General features: G+C 42.4%; 1 protein-coding gene across 1 annotated transcript in view; it reads left to right on the top strand.

Annotated features, from left to right (window-relative positions):
• ELK4 (ETS transcription factor ELK4) overlaps positions 1 to 18,556 on the top strand; it is a 20,760-nt gene extending 2,204 nt beyond the window's left edge. The window contains exons 2-5 of the mRNA XM_081825108.1: positions 5,084 to 5,299; positions 6,376 to 7,245; positions 8,477 to 8,593; positions 10,365 to 18,556. Coding sequence (XP_081681234.1) covers positions 5,093 to 5,299; positions 6,376 to 7,245; positions 8,477 to 8,593; positions 10,365 to 10,463 — 1,293 coding nt within the window. The 5' untranslated portion in view covers positions 5,084 to 5,092 and the 3' untranslated portion in view covers positions 10,464 to 18,556. The remainder of the gene's footprint in view (positions 1 to 5,083; positions 5,300 to 6,375; positions 7,246 to 8,476; positions 8,594 to 10,364) is intronic.
• The last annotated feature ends 2,199 nt before the right edge of the window (positions 18,557 to 20,755 follow it).

Raw genomic sequence — 20,755 nt, 5'->3', positions numbered from 1 at the left:
CTTATGTTAATCCCCATACATTACATCATTAGTTCTAGATGAAGTGTTCCATGATTCATTGTTCATGCACAACACCCAGTGCTCCATGCAGAACGTGCCCTCCTCAATACCCACCACCAGGCCAACCCATCCTCCCACCCCCCTCCCCTCTAGAACCCTCAGTTTGTTTTTCAGAGTCCATCTTCTCTCATGGTTCGTCAAAACTTGAGTTTTTCCATGAAGGAAAGTAAAGGTTTTTATTGATAAGTAGCTAGAATAAAAGTATTTGTATTTTTCAACTTGTCATTTCACCTTTTTAATAACTGTCTTCTGGAAGTTTTTTTCTTTAGATCTCTTTTATGTCTGAGGAAATAATTGAATTTCGTGTTGATAGCACACTTTTAGGAACTGAAATGAAGAGGTTCAACTTGACTGTATACCCAGAGGTTCACCAGCTTTTCAATCAGAGTATGACCTGATTCCAGAATTGAATGAATAAAATACTCCTTTATTTTATTTTATTTATTTTTTAAAGATTTTATTTATTTATTTGACAGAGAGAGAGACACAGCGAGAGAGGGAACACAAGCAGGGGGAGTGGGAGAGGGAGGAGCAGGCCTCCCGCGGAGCAGGGAGCTCGATGTGGGGCTCGATCCCAGGACCCTGGGATCATGACCTGAGCTGAAGGCAGACGCTTAACGACTGAGCCACCCAGGCGCCCCTAAAATACTCCTTTAAAGTACCCACTGAAGATGTCCATTTTATATCCATGTTAGTTTTTTGCAAAAGAACATTCTTTTCCAGGGCTTCATTCCAAAACCACGATGCCCTTTGATTCTAAACAACCTTCTATCCCAGAGGCACTGAAAAGTACTAAAAAAGCATCAGCATTTTCCCCAACAGTTGGGTTCTGCCCTGAAGTAGCAGCAGCTCACCAGCATTTGACTCAGTCCGTGCGCTCCCCTAATAACCAGGAGGGAAGGTAGAAGTTAAAAGGTGAAACCTGAACCCCTATGGGTGCACACCCACACTTTGGGGACCCTCCCCTTTGCCCAGGATGGCACTGTGTGTTCACTGTGGAGATGGTGATGCTTATTTCTGTCTTTGCATCCATACCTTAGCCATTATAAACCCATGGGGCTCAAGCATTATCTACATGATAGGTAGTAAGACTCTAGGATTTAGTTTGGGAATTTTCCCAAAAACAAATGGAATTACAGGCACCAAATTCGTAGTCATTTTGAGATTTCAGTTCTCTGTCCTTCATCTTCTCCCCTTCCTCTCTCTGTCCCCTACCTCCCGTTTCCCCTCTTTCCCCTCCCCCTGGTATTCTCCCTCTCCCTCTCTCTCTCTCACACACACAGACACTCACACCCCGACCCCTATAAGCATTTTTTTTTTTTCAAGTAGGCTCCATGCCCAGCATGGAGCCCAGTGTGGGGCTTGAACTCAGGACCCTGAGATCAAGACCTGAGCTGAGATCAAGAGTGTAGACACTTAACTGATAAGCCACCAGGAGCCCCCCTAGGCATTCTTGATATGAAGATGATGTCTGGAAATAGGGAGACAGTTCTTCAGTTAAGCTAAAATTTACTAGGGAGTAGTTTTAACAGGTGTAGACTAAAAAAAAAAAAAAATCATTTAGATGGGAAACATGTAATTAAAAGTAGCCATGAACAGACATCATTAGAAGAAAGGGTCTCTGGTAAATTGAGAAAAATGGTATTCCTCCCCCCTCCACCCCATACTTGATGGATCATAATATAAAATCACTTTTTTTTATTTAAAAGATTTTATTTATTTATTTGACAGAGAAAGAGACAGCGAGAGAGGGAACACAAGCAGGGGGAGTGGGAGAGGGAGAAGCAGGCCTCCCACTGAGCAGGGAGCCCGATGTGGGGCTCGATCCCAGGACCCTGGGATCGTGACCTGAGCCGAAGGCAGACGCTTAACGACTGAGCCACCCAGGCGCCCCTAAAATCATTCTTTTTTATTTAAGTAAGCCCTGTGCTCAACCTGGGGCTTGAACTCGGAATCCCAAGATCAAAAGTCACATGCTCTACTGGCTGAGTCAGCCAGGTAACCCCTAAAACTACTCTTTTAACTCAGCTTAGGTGAGGCTGTGGGAAAGGTTAGTGGGCAGGGTTACTTAGCATCAAAGTCGCACTTCATATTTGTTAGGCCATTATCACTTAGTATCTTATTGTAATACTTGTTATAACCTACTGGTGATGTGAATGCAGTTATCCACCTAGGGAATGGTTCTGATGAACAGAGTTTGTGACTGTGATGAGAGAAACTTGGATTCATGGGCTCAGCTTCTCCATTAACTGTGACTGGGGACATCTCCTGCTTCCTGTTCTTTTTTATTTTCCCATCTCTACTTTTGGATGACAGTATCTGTAACCAGCTTCGAAGCAACGACTAAGGATTATTGGAGGACATTTTGAGTGTCTTGGAAAAGTTCTAGAAACCCAGCTATCTTCCGCTGCAGTTTCTCATCTGCCTTTTTTGGGAGCAGACATAGTTGACCCTTAAGGATCCCATTCTTTGTGAGTTACACGTTGTTAGAATTAGGCTTCTAAGGCCTACGGTTTTGTAATATTTGTAGTGTTAGTTTGTTTTTAGCGTCTTTATTGAGATAAAATTTATCTACTTAAGTTGTACAATATGGTGGTTTTAGTATATTCAAAGAGTTGTGTAACTACCACCACAATCTTAAGTTTAGAATATTTACATCACCCCATTAGCAGTAACTCCCCATTCGTCTGTCCACCCAGCCCCTAGCAACCACTGATCCACTTTCTGTGTTGAATGCATTTGCCTATTCTGGACATTTCATATAAATGGAAATACAATATGTGGTCTTTTGTGGCTGGCATCTTTCACTTAACGTAACATTTTCAAGGTTTGTCCATGTTGTAGCATGTACTAGTACTTTAGTCCTTTTTCTGGCTAAGTAATACTCCACCGTGTAGTTATACCACGTTTTGCCTGTCCATTCATCAGTTGATGGACATTTGGTTGTTTCTACTTTTTGGGTATTGTTATGGAATAACGTTGCTGTAAACACTCCTGTACACGTGTCTGCGTGGACATGTATTTTCAGTTCTTTTGGGTATGTACCTAGGAGTGGAATTGCTGGGTCATATGGTAGCTCTGTTTAGCATTTTGAGGAACTATCACACTGGTTTCCAAAGTGGCTATACCATTTTCCATTCCTACCAGCAGTGCATGAGGGATTCACTTTCTTTACATCCTAGCCAACACTTCTTACTGTCTTTTTGATTACAGCCATCCTAATAGGTGTGAAGTGGTATCTCATGTGGTTTTGATTTTCAGTTCCCTAATAACTAATGTTGAGTACCTTTTCATGAGCTTATTGTCAGTTTGTCTATCTTCTTTGAAGATATGTCTTTGCAAATCTTTTGCCTAGTTTCTGTTTTTTTTTTAATTATAAGAATTCTTTTTTTTTTTTTTTTAAGATTTTTAAGTAATCTCTACACCCATTGTGGGGCTTGAACTCACAACCCTGAGATCAAGAGTTGCATGCTCCACTGACTGAGCCAGCCACGCGCCCCTAATTATGAGAATTTTGGGGGCACCTGGGTAGCTCAATCGGTTGAGTGTCCGACTCTTGATATCAGCTCAGGTCATTTTCTCAGGGTCCTGGGATTGAGCCCTGTATGGGGCTCCACATTCAGTGGGGAGTCTGCTTGAGGATTTTTCTTTTTTCTTTTTTTTTTAAGATTTTATTTATTTATTTGACAGAGAGAGACACTGCAAGAGAGGGAACACAAGCAGGGGGAGCGGGAGAGGGAGAAGCAGGCTTCCTGCTGAGCAGGAACCCGGATTTGGGGCTAGATCCCAGGACTCTGGGATCATGACCTGAGCTGAAGGCAGACGCTTAATGACTGAGCCACCCAGGCACCCCGGGGATTTTTCTTCCTCTCCCCCGGCTTGTGTGCCTTTTCTCTTTCTCAAATAAATAAATAAATCTATTTTTTTAAAAAAGATTTTGTTTATTTGAGAGAGAGCACAAGGGGGTAGGGGGGAGCAGCAGAGTCAGAGGGAGAAGCAGGCTCCCCACCAAGCAGGGAGTCCAACTTGGGGCTTGATCCCAGGATCCTGAGATCACGACCCGAGCCGAAGGTAGACACCCAACCAATTGAGCCACCCAGGCACCCTAAATAAATAAATCTTTTTTAAAAACTCCTTTAGAAACAAAGAATTCTCTGGCCCAAAATGTCAGTAGAGCCAAAATTGAGAAACTCTGGCCTGAACAGGGAGATCCTAAAACCTGAGATATTGAATGATTTTTCATTTCATGTCTTGATAATCAGATAAAGGCCACTAATCAAATAAAGGAGGATCTATAGGGGCGCCTGGCTGGCTCAGTCAGTAGAGCATGCGACTCTCGATCTCAGTGTCATAAGTTCAAGCCCCACGTTGGGCATGGAGCCTTCTTTAAAAAAAAAAAAGGAGTAACCCTGTGGGCAGAGTGGTGACAGAACTTGTAAATTAAATCAGGGAGCATTTTCTGAATTTTCAGTGCTGCCAATTTAAATGTAAATTAATTTATGAGAACGGAAACGATTTGGAGGAGAAATGCCAATGGAGCAAAAGTAGATTTATTCCCTACATCTTCGGGCCACCGTGAGACACACACATACTCCTGGCAAATAAACCAAGTTGCTTGATTTAAATGGTGGTCTCAGAGGATAGGACAATGAGGTTTTCAGATAAAACTCAGGAACAGCGGTACTCTGGTGACCTACAGTCCTCAGACTGCTCCTGTGACTTACGGAACTCACTTTCTCTCCCAGCAAGGCTTTTCTTAAGCAATGTGGCTTGCTTAAGAGCAGATTGCCTGGGTTTAAATGTCAGCTCCATCATTTAGTTGCTTGGCCTCAGACAAGTGACTTAACTCTTTTCTGAATCAGTTTTTTCAAATGTAAAATGAGGCTGCAACAGTATCTGTTTTGTAGGATTGTTGTGGGAATGAAATGAAGTAATACATTTGGAGCACAGTGCCTGGCATATGGTGTCCTGTACGTGTTGGCTGTTAATATTATTATATGTCTTATCTGTACGCCTCTTTCAGCTCATTGCTATGGACAGTGCTATCACCCTGTGGCAGTTCCTCCTTCAGCTCCTACAGGAGCCTCAGAACAAGCATATGATCAGCTGGACCTCTAATGATGGGGAGTTCAAGCTCTTGCAGGCAGAAGAGGTGGCTCGTCTCTGGGGGATTCGTAAGAACAAGCCTAATATGAATTACGACAAACTCAGCCGAGCCCTCAGATACTATTATGTAAAGGTAATACACATCCACCTCAAAACAAGAATTGTTTCTCTCTTCTGTTGAGGTTATAAGGTACTAATGTCCTTTTTTATTTGAGGTATAATTGACATAAAACATTATATTAGTTTTAGGTGTACAACATAATGATTTGATATTTGTGTACATTGCAAAATGATCACTGTCCTGGTTTATTTTCATCCAGTTTATTTCATAACTTCAGCAGTTTGGAATTAGGATGAAACATGTAAATGTCCCAGCTCTATTTCTGCAGTCCCACTGCTCACGCATATGTTGTTCCTAATTGCAGTTGTCTGTAAAGAAAAAGTGAGTATAGGGTTGGAATAAGGGAAAGAAAATTTGAGATTCTTGAGGACAAAATAAAACATATGTATCATAATTTAAAAGTTGTCACATATATGCTTTTATTTTTAGCTTTATTTTTTAATTTAACCCAGAGAAAACAAGTTAATACTTTAAAGAATAGCTGTTAATACACAGATTTGATTTCTTAGTTAAAATTTATTTTTTGCTTAATTTCCTATTATTTTGGATACATTCTTGGGCTCTGAGGTGAAACGAATGGCTCAAATGGATAGAATTAGAATGAGAAGCTGAGATCTTAATTTCTTTCACTTTTAAGTGGTTGGTCTTGCCAGTTCCCCCCCAAGGTGGGTGTGAGGTAAGAAAGAACTGGAACTTCGGAAAGAAGTAGAAGGCCCAGCAGAAGTAATGTTCTCTTCCTTTGTGCTTACTCAGGATGCGAATGGCTGGTACCTTTGGAATTGTTTGAGACCACAGTTCAGTGATCTTTGACTTAATACAAATAATTTGGTTGAGGGTGTTAGGCAATTGAAAACCTCTCTTTTACGTAACATGTCATTTCAGTTGTTCATAAGACATTTAAATATGCTCAGCTCATGTTCCATAGCGCTAGGACCTGGGTTTGGTATGGCTAGATAAATGAAGGTGATTTTGAGGCTCTCAAGTAAACTACTTGCCAAATAGAGACCCTTATGAAGTCAGCTTCTTCCTGAGCTGTGAGAGGTACATTTGCAAGAAAATATAAGCATGCTTATTTTATTTATCTACAGAATATCATTAAAAAAGTGAATGGTCAGAAGTTTGTGTACAAGTTTGTGTCTTACCCAGAGATTCTGAAAATGGACCCACTGACCGTGGGCAGGACTGAGGGAGACTGTGACGCTGTGAGCTGCAGTGACGTCGGCGGCAGCTGCAGGGACCCTGAGAGTGGGGGCAGAGAGAAGCCCCCGCAGCCCGGGGCCCGGGCCTCCAGCCGCAACGACTACATACACTCCGGCTTGTATTCTTCCTTTACTCTCAACTCTTTGAACTCCTCCAGTAAGAAGCTCTTCAAACCTATAAAGATTGAGAGTCCAGCTGAGAAGCTGGCAGAGAAGAAGCCGCCTCAGGAGCCGACACCGTCTGTCATCAAATTCGTAACAACACCTTCCAAAAAGCTGCCAGTTGAACCTGTTGCCGCCGCCCTATCAGGCGGCCCAAGCATTTCTCCATCTCCGGAAGAAGCGCTCCAGGTGTTGGAGACTTTGGCTTCTCCCAGACTGCCTTCCCTGGAAGCCCCGGCCTCTGCAGCCGGCGGCACCCCCGCCTTTGCCACGCCCCCCATCTCCGCCTCCCCTCCTGTGCAGGAGCCCCCCAGGACCCCTTCACCGCCGCTGAGTCCCAACCCCGACATTGACACCGACATCGAGTCCGTGGCCTCGCAGCCCATGGAACTTCCCGAGAACTTGTCACTGGAACCTAAAGACCAGGATTCAGCTTTGCTGGGAAAGGACAAAACAAGTAATTCCTCAAGATCCAAGAAACCCAAAGGCTTAGAGCTGGCGCCCATCCTTGTGATCACGGGCAGTGACCCGAGCCCCCTGGGAATATTGAGCCCGTCCCTCCCCACAGCTTCTCTCACACCAGCACTTTTCTCACAGGTAACTGCCTCTTGCTTTCTGGAGCCACCGATGTTTGCACTGACCCCCCCCTTTTAAAACAAATCCAGAATCGACCACCGCCCGTTCTCATGCTGCTACTTAAGTCTGTCTTAGAAAGGTGGGCTGTGACCCCGTGAAAGTAACCCAGTTCCGCACCTAATCGGAACTGCTGCAGGCGAGGTTTGGAGGAGCGTTCTAAAAGAACTCATTGTCTCTGCAAGCCAAGAAATATTTGTCAACTTCTAAAACTATTCTCGCTCGCTCTCTTTTTTTTTGGGGGGGGGGTCTTATAAAACTCATTGGTATCTTATACAAAAATACTGGTAACGTCAAAAGCTAGAAAACAAATCCTGAGAACCTTAAGAAAACCAACTGGTGTGATGTTGAGAAACAAGTTTGTACAGTTAACATTAGCTATTTCTTAACTTGCTCATCTCCTATAACATTTATTTATTTATTTAAGAGGGGGTGGAGAGGGAGAGAGAGAAAATCTTTTTTTTTTTTTTAAGATTTTATTTCTTTGACAGAGAGAGACACAGCGAGAGAGGGAACACAAGCAGGGGGAGTGGGAGAGGGGGAAGCAGGCTTCCCACGGAGCAGGGAGCCCCATGCGGGGCTCGATCCCAGGATCCTGGGATCATGACCTGAGCCGAAATCAAGAGTCCAACGCTTAACTGAGCTACCCAGGCGCCTCCCCCGTAACATTTAAATAGGTGAATCCAGACCTCCCATTACTAAGGAGAACTGTGTTTGTGACTTTAGTTACCCGTTATTTCTCTGCACTTGACCAGATTGGTTTCTCTATTTGGGAAAGACCCTACAAAACACAGGTTAGAAAATATTTTGCCCTTTATCTTTCTTAGGTTGTAAAAATAATTCTGAGCTTTTCCTCATGGTAAAATTTCAGACATACTTAGTGGAGAAGAGGACAATATTTGGGTTCAGGGTTGGGGCACCTGGGTGGCTCAGTCGGTTAAGTGTCTGCCTTCCGCTCAGGTCATGTTCCTGGGGTCCTGGGATCGAGCTCCGCGTCAGGCTCCCTGCTCGGCGGGAAGCCAGCTTCTCTCTCTCCCTCAGCGCCCCTCCGCAACCCCCCCTTGTGTGCATGCTCTGTCTCTCTCAGATAAATAAATTAAAATATTTGGGTTCACGGCTATTGGTGTATTATTATAAGGTTGAAACATAATCCTGGTGAGTCACTTAGTGACCGTCTTTGTTCTGCATGTTGCAGACGCCCATCTTACTGACGCCGAGCCCCTTGCTCTCCAGCATCCACTTCTGGAGTACTCTCAGCCCTGTTGCTCCTCTGAGTCCAGCCAGACTGCAAGGTGCTAACACACTCTTCCAGGTGAGTCACCTCCAAGCCTGTCTCTTGCAGTTGGGGCCTGGCACATGAAGAAAGAGAAAGGCCGTGTCTTCACTCTTCAGTCTCCTCATTATAAAACTTCTGTTTAATAAATACGCTCTACGAGGGTTGATTGGCCAGTCGGCAAACGACTCCGACAGATACAGCCACGCTTCCTTTTCATTCTTTATTGTTACATACATTTCAGTTAGACCCGTTAGTGTTCAGTACTGTAGTAGATTTTGAACCCACCCAGTTTCTTTGTCATTTTAAATGCTAGAAATCCTCTTTTTTTTTTTCTTGGAAAAGAAAATACACACGTGTGAAAATTTGCAGGAGAATCTGCACATAGGTCTCTTTTACCTGAGGATTTTTAAAAAAGAAAACTTTTGAGAATGGTCTATCAAATACTCCCATTTCTCACTCATTTAGAATTGATACTTATCAATATTTTAAATATATGTTTAAAAAAATGGGTAGGTGCGCCTGGGTGGCTCAGTCGTTAAGCGTCTGCCTTCGGCTCAGGTCATGATCTCAGGGTCCTGGGATCGAGCCCCGCATCGGGCTCCCTGCTCTGCGGGAAGCCTGCTTCTCCCTCTCCCACTCCCCCGGCTTGTGTTCCCTCTGTCGCTGTGTCTCTCTCTGTCAAATAAATAAATAAAATATTTAAAAAAATAAAAAATAAAAAAAAATTAAAAAATGGGTATTGTAGTATCCCTTAACTGAGATCATAGGAAAGGTCTCACAGCTTTTAACCATTATTTTTCCCCAAGCATCTAGACTTTATAAGTTACAGAGTTTATTTTGGTTGATTCATTCACTTATTTAGGGGTAACTCACTGGAAGATTTCTTATATTTTACAATTTAGTTTTTCATTTGTTCTTTTGGAAATGAAATGGTAAAGAAAAAAGAAATGAAAAAAAAATTTTTTTTTTAAGATTTATTTATTTATTTGACAGAGAGAGACACCGCGAGAGAGGGAACACAAGCAGGGGGAGTTGGGAGAGGGAGAAGCAGGCCTCCCGTGGTGCAGGGAGCCCGATGCGGGGCTCGATCCCAGGACCCTGGGACCATGACCTGAGCCAAAGGCAGACACTTAATGACTGAGTCACCCAGGCCAGGCGCCCTGACAAATCTTTCTACTTCTGCATTTTTTTTTTTTTTTTTTTTGCAAAAAGTTCTAAATTACCGAATGGAAAGAGTGTTGAGAATGTTTCATATTTTATTTTTACATTTTTCTTTGCCTCTCACAGATAATTGAGTTGTAGAGAGATCTGAGACCTTAAAGGCACAGTGCTCGTGCAGTTTCAGCGTGGACTCTCCCTATAGAACTGGTCTTCGAATACATGATGGGGAGCTCTGTTCTAGGATGAGCACCCTGTAACTATTTGCACCAGTTATAGAGTTCATAGACGGGCATCTCTTTCTGGACCTCTTTTTGACTGTCTGTGATTTGCTTTGTAATTGAATTATATTCTATAGTATGTGAACTTTCTAAAACCTTTGTGTGAAGTTAAACATAAACCTGTATACCTTAGGCTATGAGGGAAGGTAGGCCAGAGAGTGTTAATATTTAACATGTAGGACAAGCAGTTTTTTTCTTTAAAGTTTTTCCTGTGACATCATATTCTTCCACGATAAATGGTTCCCACCTTTGTCCCGTGAGTCACTGCAGGCAGCTCTCACATTCTGCCTCAGGGACTGTAGTGGGGACAGAAAGTGAAAGTTGGGGTTGAGTAATAGGATGATAATGTGTTTTATTTTCTTTCTCAGTTTCCTTCTGTACTGAACAGTCATGGACCGTTCACTGTGTCTGGCCTGGATGGACCACCCACCCCTGGCCCATTTTCCCCAGATCTACAGAAAACATAACCTATGCACTTGTGGAATGAGAGAACCAAGGAATAAAGAAACAGAGTCGTTCAACATGATTACATTTGAAGTGAGCAGTTAATAGTTCTACAATGCTAATAATAGACTATTGTGATTTTTGCCATTCCCCATTGAAATGCCTTTTTAAGATTCCCTTTGAATATGACTCAAGTTGGACTGTATATAAAAATGCCTTAATTGGAGTCCAAACTCCACCTCCCTCTTCCTTCCTTCACTCCTTCCTTCCTTCCTTCCTTTCTAAATATTTTGAGCTTTGTGTTAAAGAAATTTTTGGTGGGGTTTAGCAGCTAGCTGTGCTTTGCAAGAGCAGTTAAGAACAAAGTTACTCCTTCTGCCTTATTGGTACCCTTTGGCCAGGAAAACAATGATGCTTTGAGTGTATTATTTGGAGAAATGTGAACTGCAGTTGGCCATATCTTCAGGACTAAGTGTGTTCTGTGGAATAACTAAAAGTGAGCTGTGTACAAGCAGTGAAGGAAAAGGAATCCTTCCTGTTCACACAAAGTAAGATTGGAGCAGTATTATCAGAGAGATTCTATTTGGTTGTAAAGGGGAACATAGGTAGGCAACTCCACAGAAAGACATCTTACTTACCTTTATCACGTGGGTTTCTTAGCCATAAGTGTGATCTTGTTTGAACCTGTGAACAGAGCATGGAGCCTAGTCTGTTTCAACATAGGAAGATGTTTTAAACTTGGGGTTTAAGATAGTGTTTGCAGCAACCAGTGAGAATAGGGGACCCCATCTCCAGCACGGAAGTGCCGTCAACTCTCTGGGTGGTATGATTATACCCCCGTGGTACACAGCCTGGTAAGTGATGGCTTTTAGGATGAAGCTGGGTTTTGAAATCTTGAGGCATCTCTGAATGAAACATTCAACTGAATGACTTGAAACAACATGTGGGGCTGTCCCAGTTAGAAGAGACTTTTTCTTTCCTGTTCATTTTACCCTATTTTCCACTGCATATTTACTTTCTTTTAAATTTAAGGTTGTTAGGGGTTGTGATAGTTTTAAAGATGTTATTAGGAAGATGAAAAGCAAAGCGAAGCCTCCAAATCTCAGGTGAGGTAAAGATGTGCTTATTTCTTTGACAAAAAAATTTTTTTAAATTAGAGAGCCGCAGAATTTGTTTGGAAATGCTCACACACAGGGATTGGATTGTTCACATCAGTAGTGAGAAATGTAGGCCTTCATCTCTACGTTAGCACATTTATAAAACGTTACCATATGGTAATCAGTGCCAGGTGCAGACTGAGCTGTGGAGCCTCCAGACTGAATTGATACCAACATCACAGTGGACTCTTCTGAAGAACTTGGCTTTGAAAGTCTAGGATTAGATTATATGCCACCACCACAACACTGCCCATTAACCTCATCTTTTAACTCTAGAAACAGTTCTATAATTGAGTCCCATAAACTAAAGGGAAAGAGGGAGTAAGCATTGGAGGGCTCAAAATGACACTGAGACAAACCAGCGTCTTCCAGATGTAGAATACTCACTTTAAATGTTTCTGTACAGTGTAGAGAAGCTGTAGTGTGAGACGTCCATGCTAGGTTAGTAGGAGTGGAGGGACAGTATTCAGGGAGCTGTCTTTATATTTGTAGTGTTGAAGACCTGTTCGCGATTCATTTGTGGTCACCAGCTGAAAGATCTGTTCTTGGGGTGTTCCGGAGTGATGGGGAACAGACGGTGGGACTTGTCTCCCACACTGAGTCATTTACTTTGCATGCTTGTTTGAAATCAGACCTCTCAGGAGCACTTTGGAATAGTTATTAGGTTAATGAATATTTTGTACTTTAAATGTAAGTATTGATGGCTTGATTTAACTAGATATTTTAAATTTTGAAAGCACAAAAGTATTTTATCTCTTTGAAGTAAGGGAGAAAAGCCATTGGTTGTTTTCATAGACAATATCTTTGAAGATTACCTATCTCAGCACAGGGGTGCCTGGGAACCAAGGGCACCATTAAAACTCAGTCACAGCACCTTCCTAGGAACCAGTTTTCGTGAGTCCTCTGTCTGTAACCCTACCCCGGAAGCCTCCAAGAGGTGTGGGCCTCAGGAGATTGATGATCTGCTTTCTCTTTGAGATCAACTGATGTGGAGAAGTGTGTGTGTGTGTGTGTGTGTGTATTTCCTTTTTTAAATGAAAGTTTACAACCTTAGCTCAAGTGTATGAGGCAGACCGTTCTGTTTGTAAACTACCTCCTTCCTGGAAAAGTCTCAGCTTCATGTTTTTTGAACATCCAGAGTTCTTAGCATCAAAAGGTGACCTACCACTTAAGCTCAGTATTCACTGGGGAGCCTCTGTTTGGTATCTGTAGCTGGTATCCATCACGAGTCATTTTGCCGGGATGATGGCTGGTGGGCCAAAGTAGCCCAAGTTAAGGGAAGGGAGCAGGTTGGATGAGTTTTTGAGATATCTGTCATTATCTTAGCTTTTCATCTGCCCTGGCCCATATCTACTCATTTGTATGCTGGGAAATGTTTAAAACAACCAGGGTCTCTGAAGGGGAAAAAAAAAAGTCCTTAAATTGTAGCATTTGCTGATTCCCATGATGTAAATGACTCCCCCTGTGGCTGATTTGAAGCCACTGCCTTCGAGTTGAGAATGGATGAGCACAACGCTGCTCTTTTGGCCGGCCATCGCCACGTCATTCCAGGCTTGGGTGGGTTTTCACATAATTTCTAAAATCATTTTTTTCTTGTTCCTATGCTGGTTTGTTAAAATACAAAATTAAAATCACATGTCTAACTTCAGTAATTTTTTTTTTTTTTAATGGTTTGTCAATGCTTTTGTGATGTAATATTCCTTATGGTGTATTTTGTGTGTTCTAACAAAGGTGAAAACTTCCATTGATTTTTAAAAATACATACTTAAGGGAATAATCCAGAAATCCTCAAAAAGTCAGTGTAAGCTTCTTAGAATTAAAACATAGGTTTAATTTTTCCACATTTTGATGGCTAAAATAGGAGTATAAATTTTTTCTTCAGATTTTGACAGGAAAAAAGCCCATGAGCCCATATATATATACACACACGCGTATGTATATATGGTGAAAGGGTACTGGATTTTTTTAACTGGAAGAATTCCTTGACCTTTTACATACTGTATTAGAGATCCAAAAAGGCAGGTCTGTTGAATCTCTTTACCTGGCACAATTTCTAGTTTTCTCCATACTGTGCGTCACTCAGGCTTGGAGGGGAAAGGAAGTCAGAGGCTTGGGATGCTGCGGCCGTCAGAGCAGGCTCTGGGTAGTAACACGGCAGGCCCGTTCTAGCAGGCGTTGTGTGAGGTCTGGCCCAGTAACCTTGTCTTATCCTGATCTCAGAATATTTGTTAGGATTGTGAAGTTCTAAAGGCAGTTTTGTAGGTTTCTAGGGAACGTAAGCCCCTGGACGCACCCCCTGGCACTTCAGGAAAGCGGCCTCCAGCCTTTCCGAGCACACACCTTGCTCAGTAAAAGTTTTTGAACACCAGTTTCCTCTTGCAAGATCATACGTGTGTAGTTGTCAACCGCTGTGTGAAAGTCACATGTACATTATAAGACAACACAAAAATCGGAATTAAGGATGGTGTAAAAAGGAAATCTTGACTGGAAGTTCCAGTATTTTCTTCTTGCCCCCAGGAGATTGTCTTGTGCACCTTCTGGCAGCACGTGCTCTCTGCCTTGAAGACCACTGACTCAGGATATTGTTTACAGTCTGATCTTGAAAACAAGAGGTGGATGCTTTTGTTGTGATCCATGCAAAAATCCTTTACATGTTTGACCTGATTTTCATGTCAAATCTCTGGAAGTTCAGTTTTGGTTTTTTTAAAGATTTTATTTATTTATTTGACAGAGAGAGAGAGACAGAGTGAGAGGCAACACAAGCAGGGGGAGTGGGAGAGGGAGAAGCAGGCTTCCCGCTGAGCAGGAAGCCCGATGCGGGGCTCGATCCCAGGACCCCGGGATCATGACCTGAGCCGAAGGCAGACGCCCAACGACTGAGCCACCCAGGCGCCCCTCTAGAAGTTCAGTTTGGAAATCTTCAGGAAAGGTTGTCTTCAACTTCCTGAAGTGTTATATTAATTCTTTTTCATACATGACCCATTACCGAGTGTTTTCTAGAGCTTCACGCATAGTGTTTTTGACAGCCTGTTGTCTCTTTTCTCTCCAAATTAGGTGTGACTCTGTAATTGACTTTTATTTTACTAGTCTGCTTACAAACTTCTTTTGGCCTTATTAGTGTTAATGTTTTACCAACAAATTCTGAATTATTTTAAGTTGCTTTATGCAAAACTATATAACATCCTCCATTTTCTTGCTGCATTCATGAGTTTTGATTTTTTATTTGTTGGAACATTTCAGCATCTGAAGAAATACTTTCCTTGATGGGCCAGTGCTACTTATCACTTCCCTAACTTGTATATATTTTAGTTATCCATGCCAGAAATGTAGAATTGTGCTCAGGCGCCGCTCTTAGGCGTATAGATGAGTCTGGAGAGGAGTGTGGGTGTCTTTGTGCAGAAACCTGGGGCTCCGAGTGAATCACCAAACCAATGGGGAAGTTAAAAAGACTACTCACCGTGTTATCTGAGGGAGGGACAGAACATGTTAGTTCTAAATGGAGCTGAGGAGTTAATTGTTCCCCCCACAGGGAAGTGGAGGTCAACATTAATCTTCTTTCTTTAGCAGGTACCCTGACCGGAGAAGGGTTCTATGGAAAACATTTTTATGAATTATCTTCTTGATTTTGGGTCAACAAATAAATGTTATTTTTAATGCTGCAGGAATTACACAAAACAAGGTGCCCTGTTATTCCTCTTAGGTCATCAGAATTCTGCTTACTGGAGTTTGAAGTTTTAATCTTCGAATCTAGAATTCTTGTGGGTGGTAGTGTATGAAGCAAGAAAAGAAGGCGGTTTGATTTCATTTCTCGTACTTGGTGGAACCTGTTAGCACAAAAGTCATGTTTTGACCTGTAAACAGAGCAGTCTGAAAGGTGAGTTGTTGATGTGGTTTAAATGTTCCATTTGAAGGTGCCAGTTTCTTCAGGCTTTTCCGGGAAAAAAAAAAAAAAAATTGCGATAGATTGACAGCCTGCCAGAAAATGGCAGCTGCCGGGATGCTGACATTCGTCGTGAGAGCGGGAGGCCCAGAGTGGCTTGTGCGAGAGGGGAGGCGCGTTGGCTTTCCGGCTTGCCGCAGAAACCAAGATGTTCAAGCTGTTGTTAAGGTCGTTTTAAATGAACCCCCTAACAAAACTCAGGAGGGATACAGTCAAACACAGTAAGGCTCTTGAACTCTAGTTTTTTTAGTTATAATACACATCAGAAAGTTTTGTGAGATTTAAAATTCTATTTTTAAAGATGTGATTGCAAGACTAGAGCATTTCCTTCCAAGTCATTCTGGTGTATCGGCTGAGTACCTGTGTACGTGTGGATATGCTGATGTGCTGAGTGTGTGCATGCGCGTGCGTGGAAATAAATCTTTCAGAGGGAACATAGAGTTTTCATCCTCTAGGATGGCTCCTAGGCTATTTTATGCGAAAATTTAAGAAAAGATTGGCCGCACTTTGCAGTTGCTACTTTTAAAAAACAAATGCCTTGCACATATATTTTTAAATCCCTAGAATTCATCGACCTTTAATTGCTTGCCACCATTTTAGAGCTAGAAGGCTGCCTGTGACATGTGCTGAACAAAGCCGCGTTGACCCGCTCTCCTGCGCGTGCATCGCTGCCCTTTCCTAACATTTCTACACTTCTGCTTTTGTGTAGAATCCTCATTTTGGTGGGGTCTAAATTTCTCAGAGAGGGGGTTTATACGAAGTAGTATTTCTAAAGTACAGATTTGACCGTGAATTGATGAAATGGTGGGGGAGTTCTGGCACCGTAGCCTAGTTTATCCTTCTAAACTGTACCGAAGAGCATTAGCAGAAACCTCAGAGTACCTTGGGCTGAATGTTCTTCTCAGCTTTGCCTTGTTTCCCATCTCATAAGGGCCCATTCTGACTCTTGTCCCTCCAAGGATTATGAGCTGTGCTAGGACAAGCCTGGGACCTTCAGGACAAGGGTGGGCGCGCCCTGTGGCCAGGCCAGAGTTCTAGCCAGTAGAATCATTCGAGTATGCCTAGAATAGAGTTCAGAGGTGGGAATGCCATGTACTGGTATTAAATCACTTGGCACTTTTGGGGACACCATTATTAGCACTGTTTTGTTATTAATAACTGGAAGCACTTAATGATTCTTTTGTTTAATTTCGACCTAAGGATATTGAGGGTCAGAGAAGTAATGTTTATTTCTCGTTCATGTTTTCTGGAATTAAGACTCTTTGGAGAAGAGACAAATGGATTACCTAATGAGCCATTCTTTCAGGCTCTGTAAGGTATGCTCTTTTGGCTAGGATATTTTAAAATCATTTACAAGCTTTTAGTATTGTGCTTTGTAGAAATGTATGACTTTTTAACTGATTTGCAATTGATGGAATACACTCAGCTTTGTAAACTATCCACTTTTCTGTCTCTCCTGTTTACTCGTTGTTGTTTATTGTCTATTAGACAAGGGACACGGTCCCTTCTAAGACATTTCATATTTTCTGTTTTTGAGGGCAGTATTACCAAGGCCTTTATATGTACATTACGTTCAGTGCTTATGTGAGAAGTAGCAATGTCTTACGACCTTCCCTGTTCACGATTAGTGAAACTAACTAATATGCATATATGTAAAAATAGAAATTAATGCAATTAAGTTTTTTGATCACTCGCGGCCTATTTATTCGGTCCGGCCATTTGATTTTCCTAATCACAGTCATACCGGTTTCTGCACTTTTGCCTTCATGTAGTTTCACTGACCTCTGTGGGTAGGGAAGATTAAATATGAAACACTCAGTCCAGTCATTCTGCTACTGGTAGCTTTGGTTTGAGGTGAATACAATTTTTGACTAAAATTAGTTTCTTAGAATTATACCCTTCATTGGCCAGATAATTAAGTTGGCTTAAAAAAAAAAAGTGTATATTTTTGCATTTTGACAGTAATTTTTTATGAGCCTTACTGGATCTTCAGGTGTGGCTATCACATGAAAGTTGAATGTTATTAAATAGTAAACATTTGATTTTCATCCGCCCTGTGTCTGATGCAGAAGAAAAGCATTTGTCTGTTGTGGCATTAACACTGGAGAGAAGTACTCTTTTTTACATCCCCGTCTTAGTTCGGGATATGCGGTAATAAGAACTTGTCAGGGTGCTTCCCTCCAGCCTAGATCGATTTTCCCCCTTGTTTGTTGAAATCGATCTCTCACAATATCTAGTTTCCACCACTTCTGTGTACACGGAAGGTTTCTGTGTAATGCTGGCGCACACTTACCCGAAGGAATGAATGACGGGTAATGCGTCACTATAACTTGTCTTAAAGTCAGTGTAATTTACATTAGGGAGACCTTCAAAGTATTAAAATTGCTTTTTTCTTCTTTTTCCTAACACTGCAATTGACATGATGGTAACCACTACCATTTATTAAAAGCATACTGATTGTTGGTGCAGCGGGAGAGAAGCTGCCATGGCTTCTAGCTCAGCAGTCTGGCCTAGCCTGTTGGGAGGCAAAGGGGTGTTGTTTTAAGGTTGATTAGGATTGACTGTAGCCAGAGTTTCAAACTCTGTTTGAATGTGGCAAAGAACCTTCACACAGAGCATAGGTAGGTGAGGACGACGATGCGCTAGCACTTTGGGGGCTTTATGATATGCTGCTTTTAAAAGAGAAAAGTGTAGCTGATACTCAGTGCATCTCCAGACATAGCAAGGGGTTGCTCTGATAACCAATCAGGTGACCGTTTTTTCTGTCACTTCAAGTTGTATGCAAAAATTTTGTTAAACTCTGTAATGGTCTTTTTAGAAAGAGGGTATGTTAAAAACAACTATTTTTATGCAGGAACTGACAGAGGAATTTGCTTTGTATAATGGCAAGCTAGCTTTAAGAAAGCACTATAGCAAATTTACTGAAGTCCAAAACTATGTAGACATGTTAATAGATCTATGTGCAACTAGATATGGACAACAATTGTATTTTTTTAAATAAATATTTTTAACAAAATGACTTTCTGAGTTGATTATTCCTCTCACATCCATTGAGCTGGTCTGTGTGGATTCTGTGTTCATCCATGCTAAATAGATAAGTGTAAGTTAAAAGTTCAGTTTCCCAGTGGTTATCATTAAAACCCGCCCTTCAACTATTTGATGAGTATCTGCATTAAAATATTTAAAGCCTGAGTTGGGATATAGGTGGTGGAAAGGGGAGACTGTAAAATGATCACTGATGTAAAAAGGAATTAAGAGAACTGCACGGGCTAGAAAAATTATTCACCATTTGAAATCTTTTTTTTTTTACTTGTGAATTTCCCTTTTTTTTTTTTTTTAAAAAGATGTTATTTATTTGAGAGAGAGAGGAGAGAGTGCCCACAAGCAGGGGAGTGGAAGACAGAGGGAGAGGGAGAAGCAGGCTTCCCGCCGAGCAGGGAGCCCGATGTGGAGCTCAGTCCCAGGATTCTGGGATCATGACCTGAGCCAAAGGCAGACGCTCAAGCGACTCAGCCACCCTGGCGCCCCATGAATTTCACTTTTTAATTTTTTTTTTTAAAGATTTTATTTATTTGACCAGAGAGAGAGAGACACAGCGAGAGGGAACACAAGCAGGGAGAGTGGGAGAGGGAGAAGCAGGCTTCCTGCGGAGCAGGGAGCCCGATACGGGGATCGATCCCAGGATGCTGGGAACATGACCTGAGCCGAAGGTAGACGCTTAACGACTGAGCCACCCAGGCGCCCCTCGCTTTTTAATTTTAAAAAAATTAATCAGACTCATTCTAGCCCTTCCAAGAAGCATGTTTTGCTTATTTCTGCTCTAGACATTGTCTCCTCGTGTAGTTTTTAGCATAAGAAACCGGAGACTTGAGTTTATGAAGTAAATGAAATGAGACCCTTTCAGAACTGAGTTGATACCATATCCATGGGGGAAAGCGGGAGGCACACATTACATCACAGAGGTCTGCCTCCTATCTCCAGGTGTGGACAAGATGGAGTCACAGAGGATTCTTTGGGGGGAAGCAGTGAAGGTGGGGGTAGGCTGTGTTCAGGCGGTTGGGTAGGAACCGCTTCTGATGAGTGCTGGATCCTCCTAAGCCACTGTGGTCAAAATATTCCCTAAAACAGGAGTCCCATGAGGTCGAATAAGTTCGGGAAATGGGGGCACCACCTTTTGGAGATGCAAAATACATATTAGAATATGAAAAGCTCTAAGAAATCCTTCAGTAAAAAAGCTTGTTTGATCCACCATTTTCTAACCTTTCTGTGGACACATCCTCCTGAGAAGCATAAGGTCCATTTTGCAATCACTTTGAGTTTTTTTAGATGCACCTAATGACAAAATACTAGCCTAACATTGGGTAATTTCCCAGGGCTTGTGTTAGAAGGTAGGAGAGACTCATTAACGGCTGGAAGCTTTCATACCGATTGTCACTAGAAAGCACAGCACTTACTGTGATATGCCCTGTAACTGGAGTCCATGAAGGTGACTTCCTTTGGGATAACCTTCTGAGGACGGCGTGTCATGAAAACTGAAACCGGAAAGATCATTTCTACCAGATGGAAAGCCCTGGTGTCAAGGCGGTTGCTGGAGCATCACTTTGATGTTAGGATTCCCACGCACTTTGAATACATCGTCATCATCATTGCCAGAAACCCTGCTCTCATCAAGGCCACCGTCCACGTTGCCCAGTCCAGCAGTTGATGCTCAGTCCTCATGGGAACCCCTGGTGGCATTTGTTATTTCCTCCTCCTCCTTGAGATACTCTTCACGATGCCTTCTAGGAAACCACAGTCCCTCCTGAACTTCTCTTTTCCTGGCTTCTCTCACTTGCTCTGCTGGATCAGATTCTTTCTTCAAACCTCTAGGTGTTGAAGAACCCCAGGGCTCAACCTTCCAGCCTCTCAACGTTCTCTCTCTCGGCGGTCTTCTTCAGTCCCAGGACTTTAAGCGCTGTATGTATGTGACCACGAAATTTATATCTTTGGGCTTGACTTTGAAGCTCTCAGCTTTGAAATTTACCAGCCTTCTTGATATCCAAGATAGCATCAAAAAATGAACATGTCCGAAACAGAACTCTTGAGTGCCGCCCCCTTCATCTTCCAGTGGTCAATGGCCTTGTCATAGGGCCAGTAACTCAAGTCACATGCACTAGGGTCATCCTAGATTCTTGTCTTCCTCACACCCATGCCCCATCCATCAGCAAATCCTGACTTT

This window comes from Leptonychotes weddellii, chromosome 6 (assembly GCF_054177405.1).
Source record: "Leptonychotes weddellii isolate Sample4059 chromosome 6, ASM5417740v2, whole genome shotgun sequence".
Classification (NCBI taxonomy): domain Eukaryota; kingdom Metazoa; phylum Chordata; class Mammalia; order Carnivora; family Phocidae; genus Leptonychotes; species Leptonychotes weddellii.
The sequence above is the reverse complement of the archived record's forward strand: the minus strand, read 5'-3'. Positions and strand labels throughout refer to the sequence as shown.